At 39.1% G+C, this 19596-nt stretch overlaps 1 protein-coding gene across 1 annotated transcript in view; it reads right to left on the bottom strand.

Annotated features, from left to right (window-relative positions):
- Window positions 1–19596, bottom strand: part of LOC126247974 (leucine-rich repeats and immunoglobulin-like domains protein 3) — a 67160-nt gene that overhangs the window by 32848 nt on the left and 14716 nt on the right. Inside the window, exons 5-9 of the mRNA XM_049948540.1 lie at window positions 17167–17310; window positions 8689–8832; window positions 5983–6126; window positions 3423–3817; window positions 2033–2347 (exon numbers count right to left, since the gene is read on the bottom strand). Of these exons, the coding sequence (XP_049804497.1) occupies window positions 2033–2347; window positions 3423–3817; window positions 5983–6126; window positions 8689–8832; window positions 17167–17310 (1142 nt within the window). The remainder of the gene's footprint in view (window positions 1–2032; window positions 2348–3422; window positions 3818–5982; window positions 6127–8688; window positions 8833–17166; window positions 17311–19596) is intronic.

Below are 19596 nucleotides of genomic sequence, written 5' to 3'. Positions count from 1 at the left end.
CTTTCAAAGTCACTGAATGCTTCTCTCATTGGTTTCCTTACGGTTATTTTTTGCCTTGTTCAGTTTTTGTCTGTTTGCTAGGTTTTGACTTCTCTTGAAACTGTGATGAAACTCTTTGTTTATGCATCAGTTTTCTAACATACCTATTAACCCACACTGGGTCCTTCCCATTGCTCAAGACCTTCCTCAAAACATACTTGTCTAAGGCATATTGAACGACACTTTTGAAATTTTTCCATTTGTTCTCCACATGTTCATCCTCAGCACGGAGTATTTGATGTTGACTACTCAGATATTTGGCAATTTTTATTCTCTCAGCCTTGCTAATTTTCCTACTTTTATTAGCATTCCTTGTAATACCTGTAGTCATAGTTACTATCACAGCCTTATGATACCTTCTTATAGAGTAACTGATTCGGTAAGTACAAATATTTTCATTGCTAGGCTTAGAAGTTTCCTTCTTGAGTTGATTCTCTAATTATCTGCTTGAAGTAATTTTCAGACAAAACATACAGAATAATGTCACACGAATCTGTTTCTGGCATCAATTTTGACAGCATGACTCTCAATCTCTGCCTGGCAAATTGAAGTCATCCCCTATTACAACAGCATGATCAGGAAAGTTATTAATTATATTTTGCAAGTTTTCTCTGAAGTGCTCTAATACTACAACCCCTGACTCATGCAGTCTATAAAAGCATCTGATTATCGATTTTGGCTGACCTTTGATGCTTAACTTCACCCAGATTAATTCACTTTCAGAATCCGTGATGACCACATTAGATATTATCGAATTCTTTCGTGCAATAAATATGTCACCACTATTGATGACTCACTTATTCTTAACATAAATATTCCAATCTGAAATTAGGATGTTGTTGCTATTCACTTCCACTTTCAACCAACTATCTGGGCATTATAATCTCCAATTAGCAGCACCAATTCTAGTACCTTTCCTTGGACACTTCTGCAGTTTACTAATATCATATTAATCTTCCACCACCAAATCAGCTATCCACTGAAAGTAGCCTCCATGTCTCAGACGAGCCCCCTCCCCCTGCCAACATACCAAGTGCACACAGGCATTCCCCCCCCCCCCCCCCCCCCAAGGGGCCCCATTACCTGCCTTAACTTTGGAATTCCCAATAACTAGCATACCCCTCATCTGCACTCGTCCGGACTGGGGAGGAAAATAGGCTGCTGGGCCAGCAGGAGAGGCATCCCGCATTGATTCAGAAGTATTATCAACACTGGGTAGCACTTCCGTGTCTGTTGCTAAGGTGTAAGGAAGCAGCCATGTGGTCCGTTCCCTCTTTTGCCTTCCACTGTGATTTACACAGCAACATCATATGAGTGGACAAAAACCCTGCAACATAATTGGGTTACTTTTGAATTCCCTGCCTTTTTTAAGTTTCTGCCATTTTTATACAAAGGGCAATTGGCCAATAGTATTATAGGAGTGGGAGGAGGAGAAATCTGGTAACAATGCATGATGTCTTAATGATGCCATGGGGGGGGGGGGGGGGGGAGAGGATGAGAGGGAGGGGATCTGGCAACAACGCAGATTGCACTCTAACCAGTGTAGCCCTACTACTGCTGCCTACACTCAACATTTTGTGTAGTCCATGGCACGTCTATCTGCAGCTGTTACTCAGGCACATGGTGGAGTTACATAATGTTACAACTGGACTATTTCTGTGTCAGGTGAACTTAATTATATGTATATACCAACACTTAAAATTCAAATTTTACTGTAAGGGTTGGCAAGCTTGTTTGACAGATGGAACTATATCCTCTGACTTTACAACACTGTACATAGAAAAATTTTGAATTTAATCTGTATCACGTTTTATGCCACCACTTATTACTAAAACTCTGGTAATTAAAATTTCTTATACTATTATGAATTGAGGCAGTTATCTCTGGGTTACTATTACCCACACCACTGTTGCTTATTAATCTTGACAAATGATGGAATGTACAACAGGAGTCATGCCATTACACTAAAATAACAAGAAAATTATATAAATACCTAAAACAGTTATCCTGGATTTGTTCGAGTATGTAGATCCAAAATTGTTTGAAACCACACACTGGTATCGGCCAGTTTCACGCAGACTTATATTGAATATCACTAGCTCTGAAGTCTGTTCACAACCTTTATCTCCTAAACTTTTTGCTGTCTGCTTTGTACTTGCGGCATTAAGATTAACATTGTCCTTCTTCCAGTGAAAAGCCATTGGATGTAGAGAAGAAGAAGATGCCTTGCAGTGCAATGTAATGTTATCTCCCTTCAATGCTACAAGGCTCTGTGGACTTTCAATTATATTGGGTTTAGGAAATTCATCTGAAACAAACCGAACATCGAGGTCATGTTTAAATATCTTACTCCAGGTGATAAAATCACTGTGTGTCACAGTTGGAGTACATTCACACAATTAATCATTACAGAACACTTAAAAATAAAGAATTAGTACATTCTATGATTTTACACTAACCAAATAGGACGTGACAGGTGCACTGTGTGTCACTTTAGGTCATAACAAACTTAAGTTTATATATATAAAATGTGCGACACACAACAAAGTAAAATTTTGAAAACAAACTGAAAAAGTTTCTCCTTGACAACTCCTCTTATTCCATAAAAGAATTTCTATTATTGTAATGTGTAAGAGGTGGTGGGTAGGAATTATCAACTCACATCTGTATTTTTTTAAAGATGAAAAGCAAAAAAACCTTATAAATGTTCAGCATGTAAAATGCCTTGTTCCACATCATTACGATTTCTGTGTTAACTGATTCATGGAACATGAAACTAACTAACTACTTTCAGAAAATATATACGCACTATCTGCTTTGTCAAGAACTACATATACAGGTCAAATAATTTGCTATTAGACAAATCAATGCAAGCTATTAAACACTTTTTTGTGCTAACTAATGCCATGTACATCCAAATTTGAGACAGATTTGCTTTGTGCAAAGCCTCTTATTTGAAACTGTTGGGTATTATGACTCCACATAATGAAGTTAAAAGCAACCAGTTAATTGTTAACAGTAGATAATACAATATTCAAACCCCTCAACCCTTCTCAACAAGTAACATTTCGTGTACAAGCAGAACCTCAAGTTTCAAAGCTTATATTTTGAAGATCCACCTCCTCTTATGACAAATCAGTGATGTTATTTCGTAACAACAGTTCGAGATGAGGCAACTGCATATTACCTTTATCAATAACATGTTCTGTAGAGAGATACAGAAATTATTTTCGCATAATAACCAACACTTCATGATGAGTATGTATACTTAGTACTGCCAGTGTATGCTGGCACAGTGCGTAATAATACTTTATAAACTTGGTAATCCTGACTTTTGATATCACATAATACAAAATTTGAATGCTGTAATAACTTGTACTTACCACAAGTAAAATCATTTATAGAAACTTGCAAAACTGGTACACCTCTCAGCCTTTCAGGAAATGCACAAACAGCCATCACTGACTTGTTAACACTAAACTGTTTCAGCCAAATAGAAAACCATTTCATTTTACAATCACATAACATATCACTCGTATTCATGCGAACTTCTTTCAGATGTTGAAGAGCACTGAAGCTATTTTCTTGAATGGATACAATACTATTGTTTCTGAGATCCAGTCGAGTGATTCGGTCAAGACCTATGAATGCTTTCTTGTTGATAGTCTTTATTTCATTAGAGCATAAGCTCAATTCTGTTAACTGTCGTAAGCTACTGTATACGCCATCGATATAATCATCTTCAACTGTCCATGCAATTCTGTTACTACTTAGTTCTCTGAAATCAAAAAGAAAATTTTCCAGTTAAAAAAGGATAAGAAGATTTCATTTTTATTTCTTTAGTTAGCAATCCAAATCTGTACACCCATTAGGACACGCCACACATTTGAAATAATAAATGTGTCATCTGATCCAATGTGAGAAGCAAGGAAAAAGAAAACTCAAAATAGCAATAACAATGGTGATGACACTATTTGTAAATAACCTCAGTCACTGAGGAAACAAGAATATTGTCCTGACATTTCTATTCACTTTACTAAGCAAAGCAATGTTTGCTGCAGATTACTCTTCCACTACTGATTGTCATCTATGTTACTCATCATAGTGAACACTATCACATTTTGACGAACATTTACACATCCTCATATGAATTATTGACTCTCTCCCTGTCTTGTTCCCAAACACGGAACAGTTTTAACATTGGTTATAATGCTTCACACATCCAAAAACTGAATCTCAGGGGCAGTTGTTGCTATTATGTTCCCCCATTACACACACACACACACACACACCACCACCACCACCACCACCATGGTATATATTCATGAGTTTTCATTCACATTGGAAGTAACACAGCAGATAAGGAGAAAATTACAGAAACTTGTGAAACAAGTATAAGTACTATGAATGTGTAACAATAAATATATAAGTTTCAATGTGTGTTTCTGTAGTAATTTAAAACCAAGATCTAGATCATAATGTATGCGGCCTACCTAATGCAAATACAAACATTGCACTGTGCTGTTAGCAAAAGCACTATGATGACATAAATCCTACGACAATAATGAGAGTTAAAACGATTTTCGATTTCCACAAGTAGTTATGTCATGATTTATAAGTTTCTGGGTTTGCAGATGAGTTAACTGTTATTTTCCTTTCACAACATTTCATCAACTTCCCTATTTGTCTTCAGCAAGTGTCTAGCGAAGAACTGAACACTGTAGGAGCCCAGGGTTGAGGGGCCACTACAGTGTAGAGGTCGAGCTGGGGTGGGAAGCTATAGATGGCGGTGCTGGCCAGTCATAGCAGTCAGAGACATTGGTCATGCGTTTATGGGCTGTGCTTGCATGAATTTGTGTATATTTTCTACTTTGGAAGAAGGCCTTTTGATCAAAAGCTTAAATGTGTAACAGTGTTTTTGTTGTGCCTGTCTGCAACTCAACATCTCCTCTATTTGGCGAGTAGCAATCTATCCTTTTCATAACCTTGTCGTTATTACATTCTAGACTCTTCATTGTTTGATCTGGTCATTGGCTGGTGAGAGATTGGGATGCCTCCACCCACCGACCACTAAGATCAATGATCTCTGGGATAGCAGCATGGAATTACATGCCCGAATCAATCATCCAAGTTCAGTTCGACTCATTGCCCAGCCGTGTTAGAGTCAACAGTGCTGCCAGAGACAGCTGTGCTGCATACTAAATTTCACAGCCTGTATACCCCCAAATCATCTTCCTACTATACTGTGTTCACACGATAAGTAAAATTTCGTTATTTGCCTTCGTCCCTGGTGCTGCAGCTTTAATGGCTAGCAGTGGACTTTAATTTCAATGATTCATAATCATTTCTTACAATTTTATTTTTACTACTGGTGTCACAGCAGGAATGATTTCAAGTAAGCTGCAATAACAATTTTTGTATACTACAAATTTATATACTGTTTTTGGTATGCTAACTACTTGTCATTACATGTATCTTCATACAATTAAATTATTTTCTCTGCTGTTATACAGTTGCCTGATGATGACCAGATAGACTGAAACAAATAGTAAATAAAAGGTTTGTTTATTAGCAGCTCATGATGTTATATAAAAATGACCTGCTTCAAATGCTTACAAGGTATTTTTTCTGAAAACTTTGGGTAAGGATGCCGAGGGAAAGAGCTCTACAGTCTATGGTTTGATTTTTATCAAAAAGGTCTTTACTCTGATGCTGCAAGGTTTTAACTAGGCAAAACTTCACAGTATCAATGACCACAGACAGGCACACATATAATGAGAAGACCTACAATGAAAATATGTGGTATAATATGTCTAAGAGAACACAAAACCAAATAAATTAAAGTTTATCACAAAAGGTACAGAAACACAATTTTTCAGTTTCTTCTGGGAATCTTAAGAAATTCATGAAACAAAAATGTTTAAATGTTAATCATATACTTACAGAACTTCGAGTGATATCAGGCCATCAAAAGCGCCATCAGCAATATATTCAATTATATTGCCATTCAAACGAAGAACTTGTAATCTTGTTAACTGTTCAAACATTCCCTTTGTAACAGCTTGAAGGCGGTTCTGAGAAAGATCCCTTGAAGATGAAAGAGAAAATAATAACAATCAAAAATAATGTCATACACATCCCATAAATATAAAATACTTCACAGTCTTACAAATTAAAATCTTATATAATATTACACACACTGTAATGATAAAGTGGTTGACTCAGAATGAGAACTGTCACTGAGTTACCAAAACAATGCAAAATAACGAGAGAGTAAAAAAGTTCAGTATGTACATTAACTACGATATGTATATATTAGAAATTTATTATTGCAGATGAAAGATTTGTAGCGACCAGTCACTATTTACATTATCAAATTTATTTTATTACTTTTTAGTAGTTTCAGATAGTTTTTCATTTGTTGAGTGTAGCTATCAAACTATTGGTACATTGAGGTTAAAGAATGAGAACATGTATCTAACAGTAACCAGAAGTTGACTTCATTATCAACTTGTGCAGAATTTTATCCACAGACTGCATTGTTTTGTTATGAGGAGTATTACAGATTTACCTTACATTGGAGTCCATACATATATCACAAGTTTAATTTAAATATGCTATGGCAAATACTAATCTCTAATAGCTGGTATGACATTACTGACATACATTCTTTGGATCTACAACATTTCTTCTACTGGCAATAGCACATACAATTTAAATTAATATTTTTATCAGATATTATGGCTCGGAGCACTATACGAGTTAACTTCTGAGATCATCAGTCGCCTAGAACTTAGAACTAATTAAACCTAACTAACCTAAGGACATCACACACATCCATGCCCCAGGCAGGATTCGAACCTGCGACCGTAGTGGTCGCTCGGTTCCAGACTGCAGCGCGTAGAACCGCACGGCCACTCCGGCCGGCTCAGATATTATGAATTCAATTATATATTTACTATTTTGATATGAGAGTAATGATTGTTTTTAGTTACAATGGTCTTTGTACAAGCAAAAAAGTTTATTAACATATTAAAAATCAGGTACGAATGCAAGTTTTTCTAAATATTTGTGGATCACTGTGATTGTCTGTCCTCCACCCCACCTCCCCTCCCCCCAGCACGCACCCACACGCACACACAACACAACACATTCTGTCTAATCAAAATCACAAGTTAAGTTACTCATCCAAATACACCTTAACAAAAATGATGCACCATGAAGAAATTATACAAATGGGTTGGAAATCAGTAGATGTGATGTACATGTACAGACAAACAAATTATTGCAATTTCAGAAAAATTGGATGATTGATTCAAGAGCTGAAGCTTCACAAACTGAGAAAGTCAATAGCATGCTGTTCTATTTCTGGCCTTAATGCACATAATTATTCGGTCTGGCATTGATTGACAGAGTTGGTGGATGTCCTCCTCTGGGATTTTGTGTCAAATTCTGTCCAAATGGTACCTTAGATTGTCAAAATGCAGTCCTGGTCGGATGGCCATAACCATAATGCTCCAAACGTTCTCAACTTGGGAGAGATCTGGCGATCTTGCTAGCCACGGTAGAGTTTGGCAATCACAAAGACATATAGTAGGTACGCTTGACACATGTGGGTGAGCATTATGTTGGTGAAGTATAATCCCAGTATGGCTTCTCATGAAAGGCAACAAATCAGGGCGTAGAATATCGTTGACATACTGCTGTGCTATAAGGGTGCCACGGATGACAACCAAAGGAATCCTTGCTGTGAAATGAAATGGCACTCCTTGTTGTTGGGCTGTATGGCAAGCAACAATCAGGCTGGTATCACAGTGCTCCAGGACGCCTGAAGCACCAGTGTTGGATCGATGATAATGATGAATCTGTGGCTCCAAGAGTCCCTCTGATTGTTGCTCGGTCCTCTCATTCTGTCTTACCTCTATGTCGAATGCTTCGTTCTTGATGCTGTGCTTGGCCGTGGTTCACCCATTCCTACCAACATTGGTGAACAATGGAATCATTCCTATACAAATGGTGAGTGATAAACTGATTACTCCAACCAGATTCTTTGAGCCCAACTATGCATCCTCTCTCAAATGCTGACATCTTCATATATTGTTAACACGCCTGCTTATGGGGTATAATTATTGTCCAACTGAGTATACGGAATGAAATTCGCATAGATTTTATAATTCCACATTATTAATTTTTATATATCTTAAACAGACAGCTTTGACAACTGTCGACAAAGTAGGTCTTTTTACTGTTGTGTGCTCTTTGCTCTTGCAAGAACAACATAATGACAACAAACATTTTGTTGTAGGTTTTTGATCTAATAAGGGTGAACATAATTGGTAACAGAAGTTAATTATTTCTGTAGTTATAGTGATATGGAACACAAAACGAAAGTTGAGTTGCAAAGCAGATTTATGACAGTCAACACAAACAGTGGATCAATAAATCATTGGAACATACTTATTCAGTTATTTATTCAATTTAATATAAAAAAATTTTCCACTAGGCAGATCAGTCTTTAGGCTGAACTGAGAAAACAATATCTTACTAGTCAATAGCAAGCACAAAATGGATGACTTTTTCCTACACAATGACCTTGGTACACTTAACTAGCATCCCAATTAGAAATTTCTTAATTAAATCTGTACTTACATAACTGTCAACTGTTGACAGAACTGCCATCCATCAGCTTCAATGGCTGAAATTTGATTGTTACTTAGGTTCAAATGATTTAGTAACACCAGACCATATAACCATCCTTTTCTAATGGCACTTATATTGTTGAAATCAAGATACCTACAAAAAAAGATGACATTCATAGTAAATACATTATTTGTTTGTTAACTTCATGTTCCATACAGATGTACAATTTCTATCACAAAATGTAGAACAAGTCAGTATACATGTTACATGAAAATTACTAAATAGCACAATTACTTAAATTTAACACAAATTTGTATATTAATCTTTGATCCGACATGTCATAATATATACACCTTGTGTTCTACACTACATATTATGTTGTTTAATACAGATGTGAGTAATCCCTACCCACGCTCTGTTACAAATTGCAGAAACTGAAATTCTTCTACAGAATAAGAGGAACTGTGAAGGAGAAACTGTTTCAGTGTCTTTTCAAATTTACTTTTGCTGACTGCCAGACATTTTCTATCACTGTGCAAGTGATCAAAAATTTTTGTTGTAGTACTGCGTATCTCATTATATACCAAACACAATCTTAATGTGGACTAACGAAAGTCATTTTCTCTTGTCATATTTTAATTAAGTACATCATTGTTCCTTTTGAGCTGCAGTGGATTCTTTATAACAAACTTTATGAAAGAATAAATATATTATGAGGCAGTAGTCATAATGCCTGACTACTTAAACAGATGTCTTCAAATGGCTCTGAGCATTATGCGACTTAACATCTGAGGTCATCAGTCCCCTAGAAATTAGAACTACTTAAACCTAACTAACCTAAGGACATCACACACACCCATGCCCAAGGCAGGATTCGAACCTGCGACCGTAGCGGTCACGCAGTTCCAGACTGAAGCGCCTAGAACCGCTCGGCCACACCAGCCGGCAAACAGATGTCTACAAGATGATCAGTATGAGCATCACATATTACTGTTACAGTAGATTTTTGATCAATTGTAACATAATGCATATGGTAGTGAGTTATCACTCAGATGGAAAATTTAAGAGTTGGCTCGGCTGAAGGAGCCGGGGCAAAGAACAATGGCTAATGCTTTCACAGCAGGCTTTGCAGTCACTGGCGAAGCTAGTGCTCAGATACGTCTAATCTGTGGGTTTTCCCAAGAAGCAGGAAGTGGCTGGACGATAGCAAGGCTGGTCTGCTGTGAGTGGTTTTTACAATAGCAACAACATGATGGAAGATACCTACCTTCAAACACTTTATAATTCAGTAGTAAAGTGATACGCCACTTTCACACTTTTCAAGGGACTTCAAAAACATGATGTAAAATGCAGGAAAATATAAAATGTGGGAAATAGCGTTTTAAGCTGTAAAAGTTACATATAGGATACCCCCTTGCATTTTCGCACTTTATGTATGATATATGTACATAAGAGGCATCAAAAGACTTGTCAGGGACTTTTTTTATTATCTAATAAAGGTTTATTATCTTATAAAAACCGCTGATGTAACTGGAATTGAAAACTGACTGGGAAGTAGAAACTTTTGACTTAATTTCAAACGTCATAGTCGATGTTTTTCAAAAAACTGCAGCTGTCACTCATTATTTAAATAATGAAATACTGCACTAGGTACGTGTTTTTCATGCTTAGCGATGTGTTTTGAGAATTTTTTCTTGTCGTCAGGTGCAAATATGTAGAAGTATTTTGTGTGGTGTTTGAATACATGTTATTCTGCATCTCACGCACTGCAGTCATCTTTTTGAGGTTATCAGGTTCTGTGCCTCCTCAGTTATGTAGAAAACCACACACACTCAGACTATCACTCACACTGTTTGTGAAACATCACAAAAAATGAAACGAAAATACTGCATCTGAAAACAAGAATAAATTCTTGAAACACACTTTGCTCAGCATGAAAAAATTTCACAACTGGCACTGTGCTTAAATTAAGAAAATTTGAGCAACGCAAAGTGAATGATGGTTTCAACTAGCGCTACATGGGGGCCAATGACGAAACACGCTAAATATGGTTCGACAAAGGTGTCACAATGATCACAACAATCACGAAACTGCATTTGCACGGTAGAGAGTTTGGAAATGGTTATGAATGGTCATGATATCTTTATTCGAACGAACCTAGTTACGCCCATCAGCCATCATGCCAAGTAGTGCTTGGCAGTGGCGGGAGGTACGGCATGAACTGTTCCAACTTTTACACATTTACCGGTTCAAATCCGCTGAGCACCCTGGTGTCAAGAAACTTAACTACATAATATTTGTAAACACTATTGGACACCCAACATCATTCCAGCGTCATTTTTTTCTCGACAAATCTTTTTTCATAATGTGTAAATCGCATGAAAATTATAAATATGTTGATGCAAAATCGGGTGCAAATTAACATTATGGTCATGGGAAAACTGATGCGAATGACAAAAAAATGTCGTAAACGACGGGAAAGTGTTAATGCTGGGAACGTAAAAGTGGGGTTATACTGTAGTTTAATGTCTAATTGTAGCGCAAATCCAGTCATATCAACTTATCCACAGCACTGATTTATTAAGACTTAAGTGACTACAGTAATTGAACACATTTACAATAATCACTGAAAACTATTAAGTATAGAACAATTAATACAACTGTGCTAAACAAGATGTTAGATGATAGCTTATCAATGCAGCTATCATTGCAGAAATCCACAAATTTGTACGTACTTTATTTACTGCAACTTTATGTAGTTTAAATATTTTTAATTACGGAAATGTGTCACATCATATTCTCCACATACATGCAACACATGAACGCAGTAGAGCATTTCTCATCTCTTTCCACACATAACAACATTACATTTGTCTATATTATTAATTTTTTCTGATTTATTTAATTAACAGTTAATTCAGCCACTATTAAAATTGGTAAAATGTTCATAAGATCTAATAGCATCACTAAATTGAGCATGAAAAGACGCATCAATTGAGGAGGCCAAGTTTATTATGTCATACCTTTTAACATACATACTTTGTTACGGATCATAAGCACATATGCACTACATCTATGATTAATTATTTATATATTAACTTTTATATATAGACTATTGTCTTTGGTCTCAATATAACTGAAAGAGAAAGAACCATTATTTCAGTAATAAGTCAATTTGTAATATTATTATTATTCAAATGGTGATTCATTTTATGTATTTTAAGCAAGTTGTGGAATTTTGGTGGAGGAACGCAAGTTCTCACAGACATGACCAAAGAGACACTCGAGCATTCTGTGTCATTGAAAAAGTCGGGACCAAGGAAGGATTCAGGAGGGAGTTGAGTTTGGCACAGTGTGTCAAGTCAGCAGAGGATTAGCTAGTCAAGTTTGATGCAGGGCAGACTTTAGGTAATGCATTAAGAATCTAGCAGTGGGTTAAAGTGTTAGTTTTTGGATGGCAGACAGCCATGTGAATACGCTAAAATTCACTCTCACTTAGATAAAATGCCAAATGGGACTTTGATTCCAGAAGTTATAGGGAATCATCATCATACAATGTCCATTGTACACACTGAAGCACCAAAGAAACTGGGACAGGCATGCATATTCAAATACAGAGGTATGTAAACAGGCAGAATACAGCGCTGAGGTCGTCAATGCCCATACAAAACAAGTGTCTGGCGCAATTGTTAGATCAGTTACTGCTGCTACAATGGCAGGTTATCAAGGTTTAAATGAGTTTGAACATGGTGTTATAGTCGACACACGAGCAATGGGACACAGCATCTCCGAGGTAGTGAGGAAGTGGGGATTTTCCCGTATGACCGTTTCACGAGTGTACTGTGAATATCAGAAATCCAGTAAAACATCAAATCTCTGAAATTGCTGCAGCCGGAAAAAGATCCTGCAAGAATGGGACTAACAACGACTGAAGAGACTCATTCAACGTGACAGAACTGCAACCCTTCCACAAATTGCTGCAGATTTCAACGCTGGGACATCAACAAGTGTCAGCATGCGAACCAATCAACAACAGATTGATACAGGCTTCAGTCCCACTCGTGTAACCTTGACGACTGCACTTCACAAAGCTTTATGCCTCGCCTCAGCCCATGAACACCGACATTGGACTTTTTATCACTGGAAACATGTTGCCTGGTCGGATGAGTCTCGTTTCAAATTGTATAGAGCAGATGGACATGTATGGGTATGGAGACAACCTCATGAATCCACGGACGCTGCATGTCGGCAGGGGACTGTTCAAGCTGGCGGAGGCTCTGCAATGACGTAGGGCATGTGCAGTTAAGAGTGATATGGGACCCCTGATACATCTAGATACGACTCTGACAGGTGACACGTACATAAGCATCTTGTCTGATCACCTGCATCCATTCATGCCCATTGTGCATTCTGATGGGCCTGGGAAATTCCAGCAGGACAATGCGACACCCCACATGTCCAGAATTGATACAGAGTGGCACCAGGAAAACACTTCTGAGTTTAAACACTTTCATGGGCTACCAAAACTCCCCACACATGAACATTATTGAGCATATCTGCCTTGCAACATGCTGTTCAGAAGAGATCTTCACCTCCTTGTACTCATATGGGTTTATAGACAGCCTACAGGGTTCATGGTGCCGACTCCATGCCACGTCGTGTTGCGACACTTCTGTGTGCTCGCAGGGACTTATACATGATATTAATCAGGTGTACCAGTTTCTTTGGCTCTTCAGTGTGGAATTTAATGTAATTTACTTTCTGTTCAAACGGAAGTGAATTTACTTATAATTTCACAAAAATTAATACTGTGATTGATAAAGGTTACTATATACATTGATAAGTTTGGTGAATATGTGTGCCTAGTTAAATATGGGACTATTCTTTTCGGGAACCAGCAAGTTTAACTGCAAATTAATATTGTATTAATTTATTTCTAGCTAATTGGATTATTGTAAGACCACCATGTCTGCATTTTCTTTCTAATGATTACATGAATAAACTATCAATTTGTCCAACACAAATTTTGTGGTATTATCTAGCAATTATAAGTTGATAGTTATCCTCTTTTTGTTTATTTTATTATTATTACATTTCATTGTAATTTAATCTTTAAATTTTGAACTTGCCAATGATTAGACTATTTGACTGAACAATCAGAAACTATGTAGCTACTTCTTCAGCTATCTTACCTAATGGGCATGAAAGCACACTTGTAACGCTTGAACCTATGACTACATCGAGCAACAGTTTCAAATAGAGCCATATAGCTCTCAACCACGTTTATTGCTAATTCTCAACTCAGGGATTTATTTTATAAGAAAACAATAAATACTGGCCACTTACACAATGAAGACTTTTATCAAAGGTTTAGTTACTTCAGAACATTATTCCATAAGACAATGTTGAATGAAAATATGTCAACTTACTGGTTTGTCTAATCTCACGATTTGCACTGAACTAAGTTGTTTCAGGAGTCCCAAAATATTGTTCCCCCCCCCCCCCCCCCCAGTTTAATTTGTCATCGATATGACACTTAAAATTTTTGAGTTTCTTACCATGTGTTAGACGTATCACCTTTTGATGTGCAGAACTGAATATAGTGTTCCTATTTAAATTGAGAGTGAGACTATTCGCTGAAAACCACTCAATAATACTTTTAAGAACATTATTTACTGTTTCTTCTGTGGCTTTATGGAGGTATGGATACATGCCAATATTAGTATTACCTGCAAAAAGAACTAATTCTGCTTGCTGTATACTAAACAGAAGATCATTTACATATAAATGAGAATCAATAGTGGACCTAAGACAGGGCCTTGTGTAACCCCTTCAGTGATTTCTCGGTCAGAAGAATCTCCCCCGCTTAATGTAGTGCCACCACATTGTGAGCCAGGGGCCAGCACTTGCAGTATCGACAACATGGCAGAAAGGTGACAGCCGGCCAGTTACCACACCTTATGGCTGCCACCTCCATTTGGTGAATGTGATTGGAAGCATTGCATCAGCAAAACAAGTGGGCACTGGACCTGTACAAATACTGATCATTTTCAGCTACAGGCCTGGTAGTATGAACTCTGTGGGGAGGTGGATTTCAGCATCTGCAATGGCACCCTGCCCTGAGCTGCAGATTCATGACGGGACAGTGCACGTGCCACTTACTGTACCTCGAATTAGCATTTTGGACGACCTGCCAGTGGGCCGGCTACTGGCTGTCCATTGCCTCAGCAACATCAGCTCTATGCTGTCAGCACACACCGAAGGGGCATTGCTACTATGGGACAACACTACAAGTGCTATGCGCTGTAGGGAGGCTTGTATAGTACCTATGTAGATGTACATATACACTCCTGGAAATTGAAATAAGAACACCGTGAATTCATTGTCCCAGGAAGGGGAAACTTTATTGACACATTCCTGGGGTCAGATACATCACATGATCACACTGACAGAACCACAGGCACATAGACACAGGCAACAGAGCATGCACAATGTCGGCACTAGTACAGTGTATATCCACCTTCCGCAGCAATGCAGGCTGCTATTCTCCCATGGAGACGATCGTAGAGATGCTGGATGTAGTCCTGTGGAACGGCTTGCCATGCCATTTCCACCTGGCGCCTCAGTTGGACCAGCGTTCGTGCTGGACGTGCAGACCGCGTGAGACGACGCTTCATCCAGTCCCAAACATGCTCAATGGGGGACAGATCCGGAGATCTTGCTGGCCAGGGTAGTTGACTTACACCTTCTAGAGCACGTTGGGTGGCACGGGATACATGCGGACGTGCATTGTCCTGTTGGAACAGCAAGTTCCCTTGCCGGTCTAGGAATGGTAGAACGATGGGTTCGATGACGGTTTGGATGTACCGTGCACTATTCAGTGTCCCCTCGACGATCACCAGTGGTGTACGGCCAGTGTAGGAGATCGCTCCCCACACCATGATGCCGGGTGTTGGCCCTGTGTGCCTCGGTCGTATGCAGTCCTGATTGTGGCGCTCACCTGCACGGCGCCAAACACGCATACGACCATTGGCACCAAGGCAGAAGCGACTCTCATCGCTGAAGACGACACGTCTCCATTCGTCCCTCCATTCACGCCTGTCGCGACACCACTGGAGGCGGGCTGCATGATGTTGGGGCGTGAGCGGAAGACGGCCTAACGGTGTGCGGGACCGTAGCCCAGCTTCATGGAGACGGTTGCGAATGGTCCTCGCCGATACCCCAGGAGCAACAGTGTCCCTAATTTGCTGGGAAGTGGCGGTGCGGTCCCCTACGGCACTGCGTAGGATCCTACGGTCTTGGCGTGCATCCGTGCGTTGCTGCGGTCCGGTCCCAGGTTGACGGGCACGTGCACCTTTCGCCAACCACTGGCGACAACATCGATGTACTGTGGAGACCTCACGCCCCACGTGTTGAGCAATTCGGCGGTACGTCCACCTGGCCTCCCGCATGCCCACTATACGCCCTCGCTCAAAGTCCGTCAACTGCACATACGGGTCACGTCCACGCTGTCGCGGCATGCTACCAGTGTTTTTGACTGCGATGGAGCTCCGTATGCCATGGCAAACTGGCTGACACTGACGGCGGCGGTGCACAAATGCTGCGCAGCTAGCGCCATTCGACGGCCAACACCGCGGTTCCTGGTGTGTCCGCTGTGCCGTGCGTGTGATCAATGCTTGTACAGCCCTCTCGCCGTGTCCGGAGCAAGTATGGTGGGTCTGACACACCGGTGTCAATGTGTTCTTTTTTCCATTTCCAGGAGTGTAGTTTAAGTGCATTTTGACAACCTCCTAGATCATGTGACCTAAAAGTAATTGTGCTAATACCAGTCCTTAACAATTCTGTGCACATATTCAGAAGATTCCCTATATCATAGGCCCAGCAAGTAGTTGTAGTATTCTACAACACAACGTTTCAGTGAATCTCAATCAAATGACGAGAAGTCTTCATGGCACAAAAGTTGGTTAACTGGATGGCACACTATTTCAAAACATTATTATATGGCTGTTCTGATACATCTGGAACACACTGGCCACACATTTATCTAATTTCACTGATGTGGGTGCTTTCTCCTTTTCTTTGGACCCACAGTCTTTGTGAAGATGTCATGACTGTGATGTCATCTGATGTTCAGATGAGTCCATGTAATGTCTCACTTCAAAATTTTGGAACTGGCCAACAGTCCTCCCTTCTCCGCTCCCATTTTTACATATATTTTGTGCTATTATCAATAGAACTTGCTTTGAGTTCTTGTAGGTATGATCCTTGAACAAACATAAAATAATTTTTTGCATTGACACTGAGGCTATAATACTTTGAAAGTGATCTGTAAACTAAACATATCTAGAAGCTAAATGGTGGATGTTCTTTTCTCTATACATTGGGTACTGAAGCTATGGCCTTTCTATTAAATATTAGCTGTGGCAGTTCTCAGTGGAATTGTTAAAAGTGAATATTTCAGGTCATAACCACATTTTAAATACTTACAGTGTATGCAAATTTTCCAGTTTGAAAAACGCACCATCCCCCAGCATGCTGATGAAATTTCTTCTGAGTTTTAGCACACTTAATTTATTTGATCCTTCAAACGAAAGTCCTTCAATTTCAGTTATGTTGTTTCTGTTTAATTCCCTGAAATAAAAACAAGAAATCAGAATGTATTGGGTATTGTATGGTATTTGAAATGAAAGTGTCTTTATTGTAGCGGGTTGTTTTATTGAAATTCTTATCACTGACAATGACAATCTACATGTCAGTAAAACAGATTTGCCTAGAGCTATAAATGAATTTTTAGTTCATTAACTGCAATAAGAGAATGTTTACAAACCCAAAGTCACAATTATGAGGATGCCAATTACCCAAAGACACAATATGACAAGAAGCCATATAGATAAATTTGAATTTGCAAGTAACAAAAACAGAAGTAGTAGTTTTGGAAGTTTGTCCAAATAAAAGAAGTGACACTCAGTTTATTATATCTCTCAGTGAAAAATACTGCATATGTCAAAAATGAACTAGTTCTTGTGTGTGTGTGTGTGTGTGTGTAGAGAGAGAGAGAGAGAGAGAGAGAGAGAGAGAGAGAGAGAGAGAGTATATGCCAGAGGTGGTGGTGGTGGTGGTGGTGGAGGAGGAGGAGGTGGTTGCTGTTGAGACTACAATACATTTAGTCACACAAAAGCTAGCCTTTGGCTCTGATACTAAAATTTTATGAGAGAGTTGTAGTAAAAGTGATAAAACATTAAAAGACTAATCTTACTGGGGAAAGAGAATCTATAGTTTATAAAGAGGAATCTGGACCATGTGCCATCCCTGGCTGCTTCAGCTGACTGTAGTGGTTCCTTGGCTTACAATTACATTTCGTGTAGCATACATGCACAAAGGTAAAAGCAAACAGGGACTGCACCTGTATGGGTGCTGCAGAAATTAATCATTGACTGTAAACAGTTGGGGTTTCAATGGCCCTGGTCAGAAGACTTCAGGATGCTGCCCTGGGCATGATGGTATTGGGAGCACCTGCAGCTGACTCTAGCATCATCTGAGACCGTGTTATCACTGAGCCTCCTAAAGTGTCTGATCTGGGCAGTTCAAACTCACCTTGGGGCGAATAATAAAGGACTATGGGATCACGAATGCCTCGGCAGAAAGTGGAAGCGGGTACTGGCCACATATATGCCCCCTTATGCCTTCAAAACAGATTTGAGGTTTTGTTCATTGTTACCATAGTTAAGAGAAGATCAAAGTCAGCACAGGATGCTACATCTGCTGGGAGATGTGCTTAATCTCCCTGAAAGGTCTAGCTAAGCATAATAGAAGGTGGGTTTGCTGGTTATTGGGAGCTCCTAAATTAGATGGGTGATGAACCTCTCAGGGAAATAGTAAGCAGGTAAACAGGTCAGAAGATAGAAGGCAAGTGTCTACTTAGTATGTTTGCAAGGAGGTTGGGGAGGGGGGGGGTCTCATTCTACATGTGGAGGGGACTCTGCTGGCACCTACTGAGTATACTGGGTAAAGCCAGATCAAATCATGGCTCATGTCACCATGAATGACATCTGCTACCTGGAGCTGTGTCATTTTCAGGTCCTGATGAAGCATGTGGAGTGAAAAGCATCACTCAATGAGTGCTCACTGCCCCCCAGCTTGGAGCCAAGCAGAAGGTCTAATACAGACTCTAAAGCAATTCTGTGTGGTTTCAGTTGCCTGCAACTACATACGTGCGTGTGAGTTGCGTTTACGCGTGGTCTGTTGTTGACGGAGGCCTTAATGGCCAAAAACTTTATTTGTGACAGTCTTTTTGTTGTGCCTATGTGCACCTCCGCTATATGGTGAGTAGCAATATTCCTTTTCATAATATTGTTACATTCCATCCTGGATGTTTCATTGTTTGAATTTTGTGACAATCTTGGATGCAAATTTCTTGGCCACTGCTATCTAGTGGAAAAGCACGGGAGACAACCATCAAAATGTGAGGAAATAAAGTATGCCGTCATATTCACCTTTTAAATTAATCAAATATCATCTGAGCTCTCAATGATTCACGCTATACCCTAGAATCTGAGACAAACCACTACAGTTTTCAAATCTTTAGCTGAATTCCACTCTTTGGCATACAGTGCCACTTAATAAACAATACTGAAATAAGTGTTCACAAATGTACTATTAAGACTAAATATGTACTCATGTTGAGTTGCATCAATAGGGTTAGAACAGTCTATAAGAAATATAAAGTTTTCCCCAAGATGATGATCCAACCATTCATTTTCTCTCCTTACAAACATTTTCTAAAAAAAGTTATTTACTTCTTTCTGTGAATAATGATGAAAGGTGGAATTTTTAGATTCTGAAAGAAACTTGTGTGTATTACTAGGGGGAAAAAAGAAAGAGTATCTATAGGAATGTTTGCGAGACACATATCTCATA

The sequence above is a fragment of the Schistocerca nitens genome, chromosome 3 (assembly GCF_023898315.1).
Source record: "Schistocerca nitens isolate TAMUIC-IGC-003100 chromosome 3, iqSchNite1.1, whole genome shotgun sequence".
NCBI classification, from domain to species: Eukaryota; Metazoa; Arthropoda; class Insecta; order Orthoptera; family Acrididae; genus Schistocerca; species Schistocerca nitens.
The sequence above is the reverse complement of the archived record's forward strand: the minus strand, read 5'-3'. Positions and strand labels throughout refer to the sequence as shown.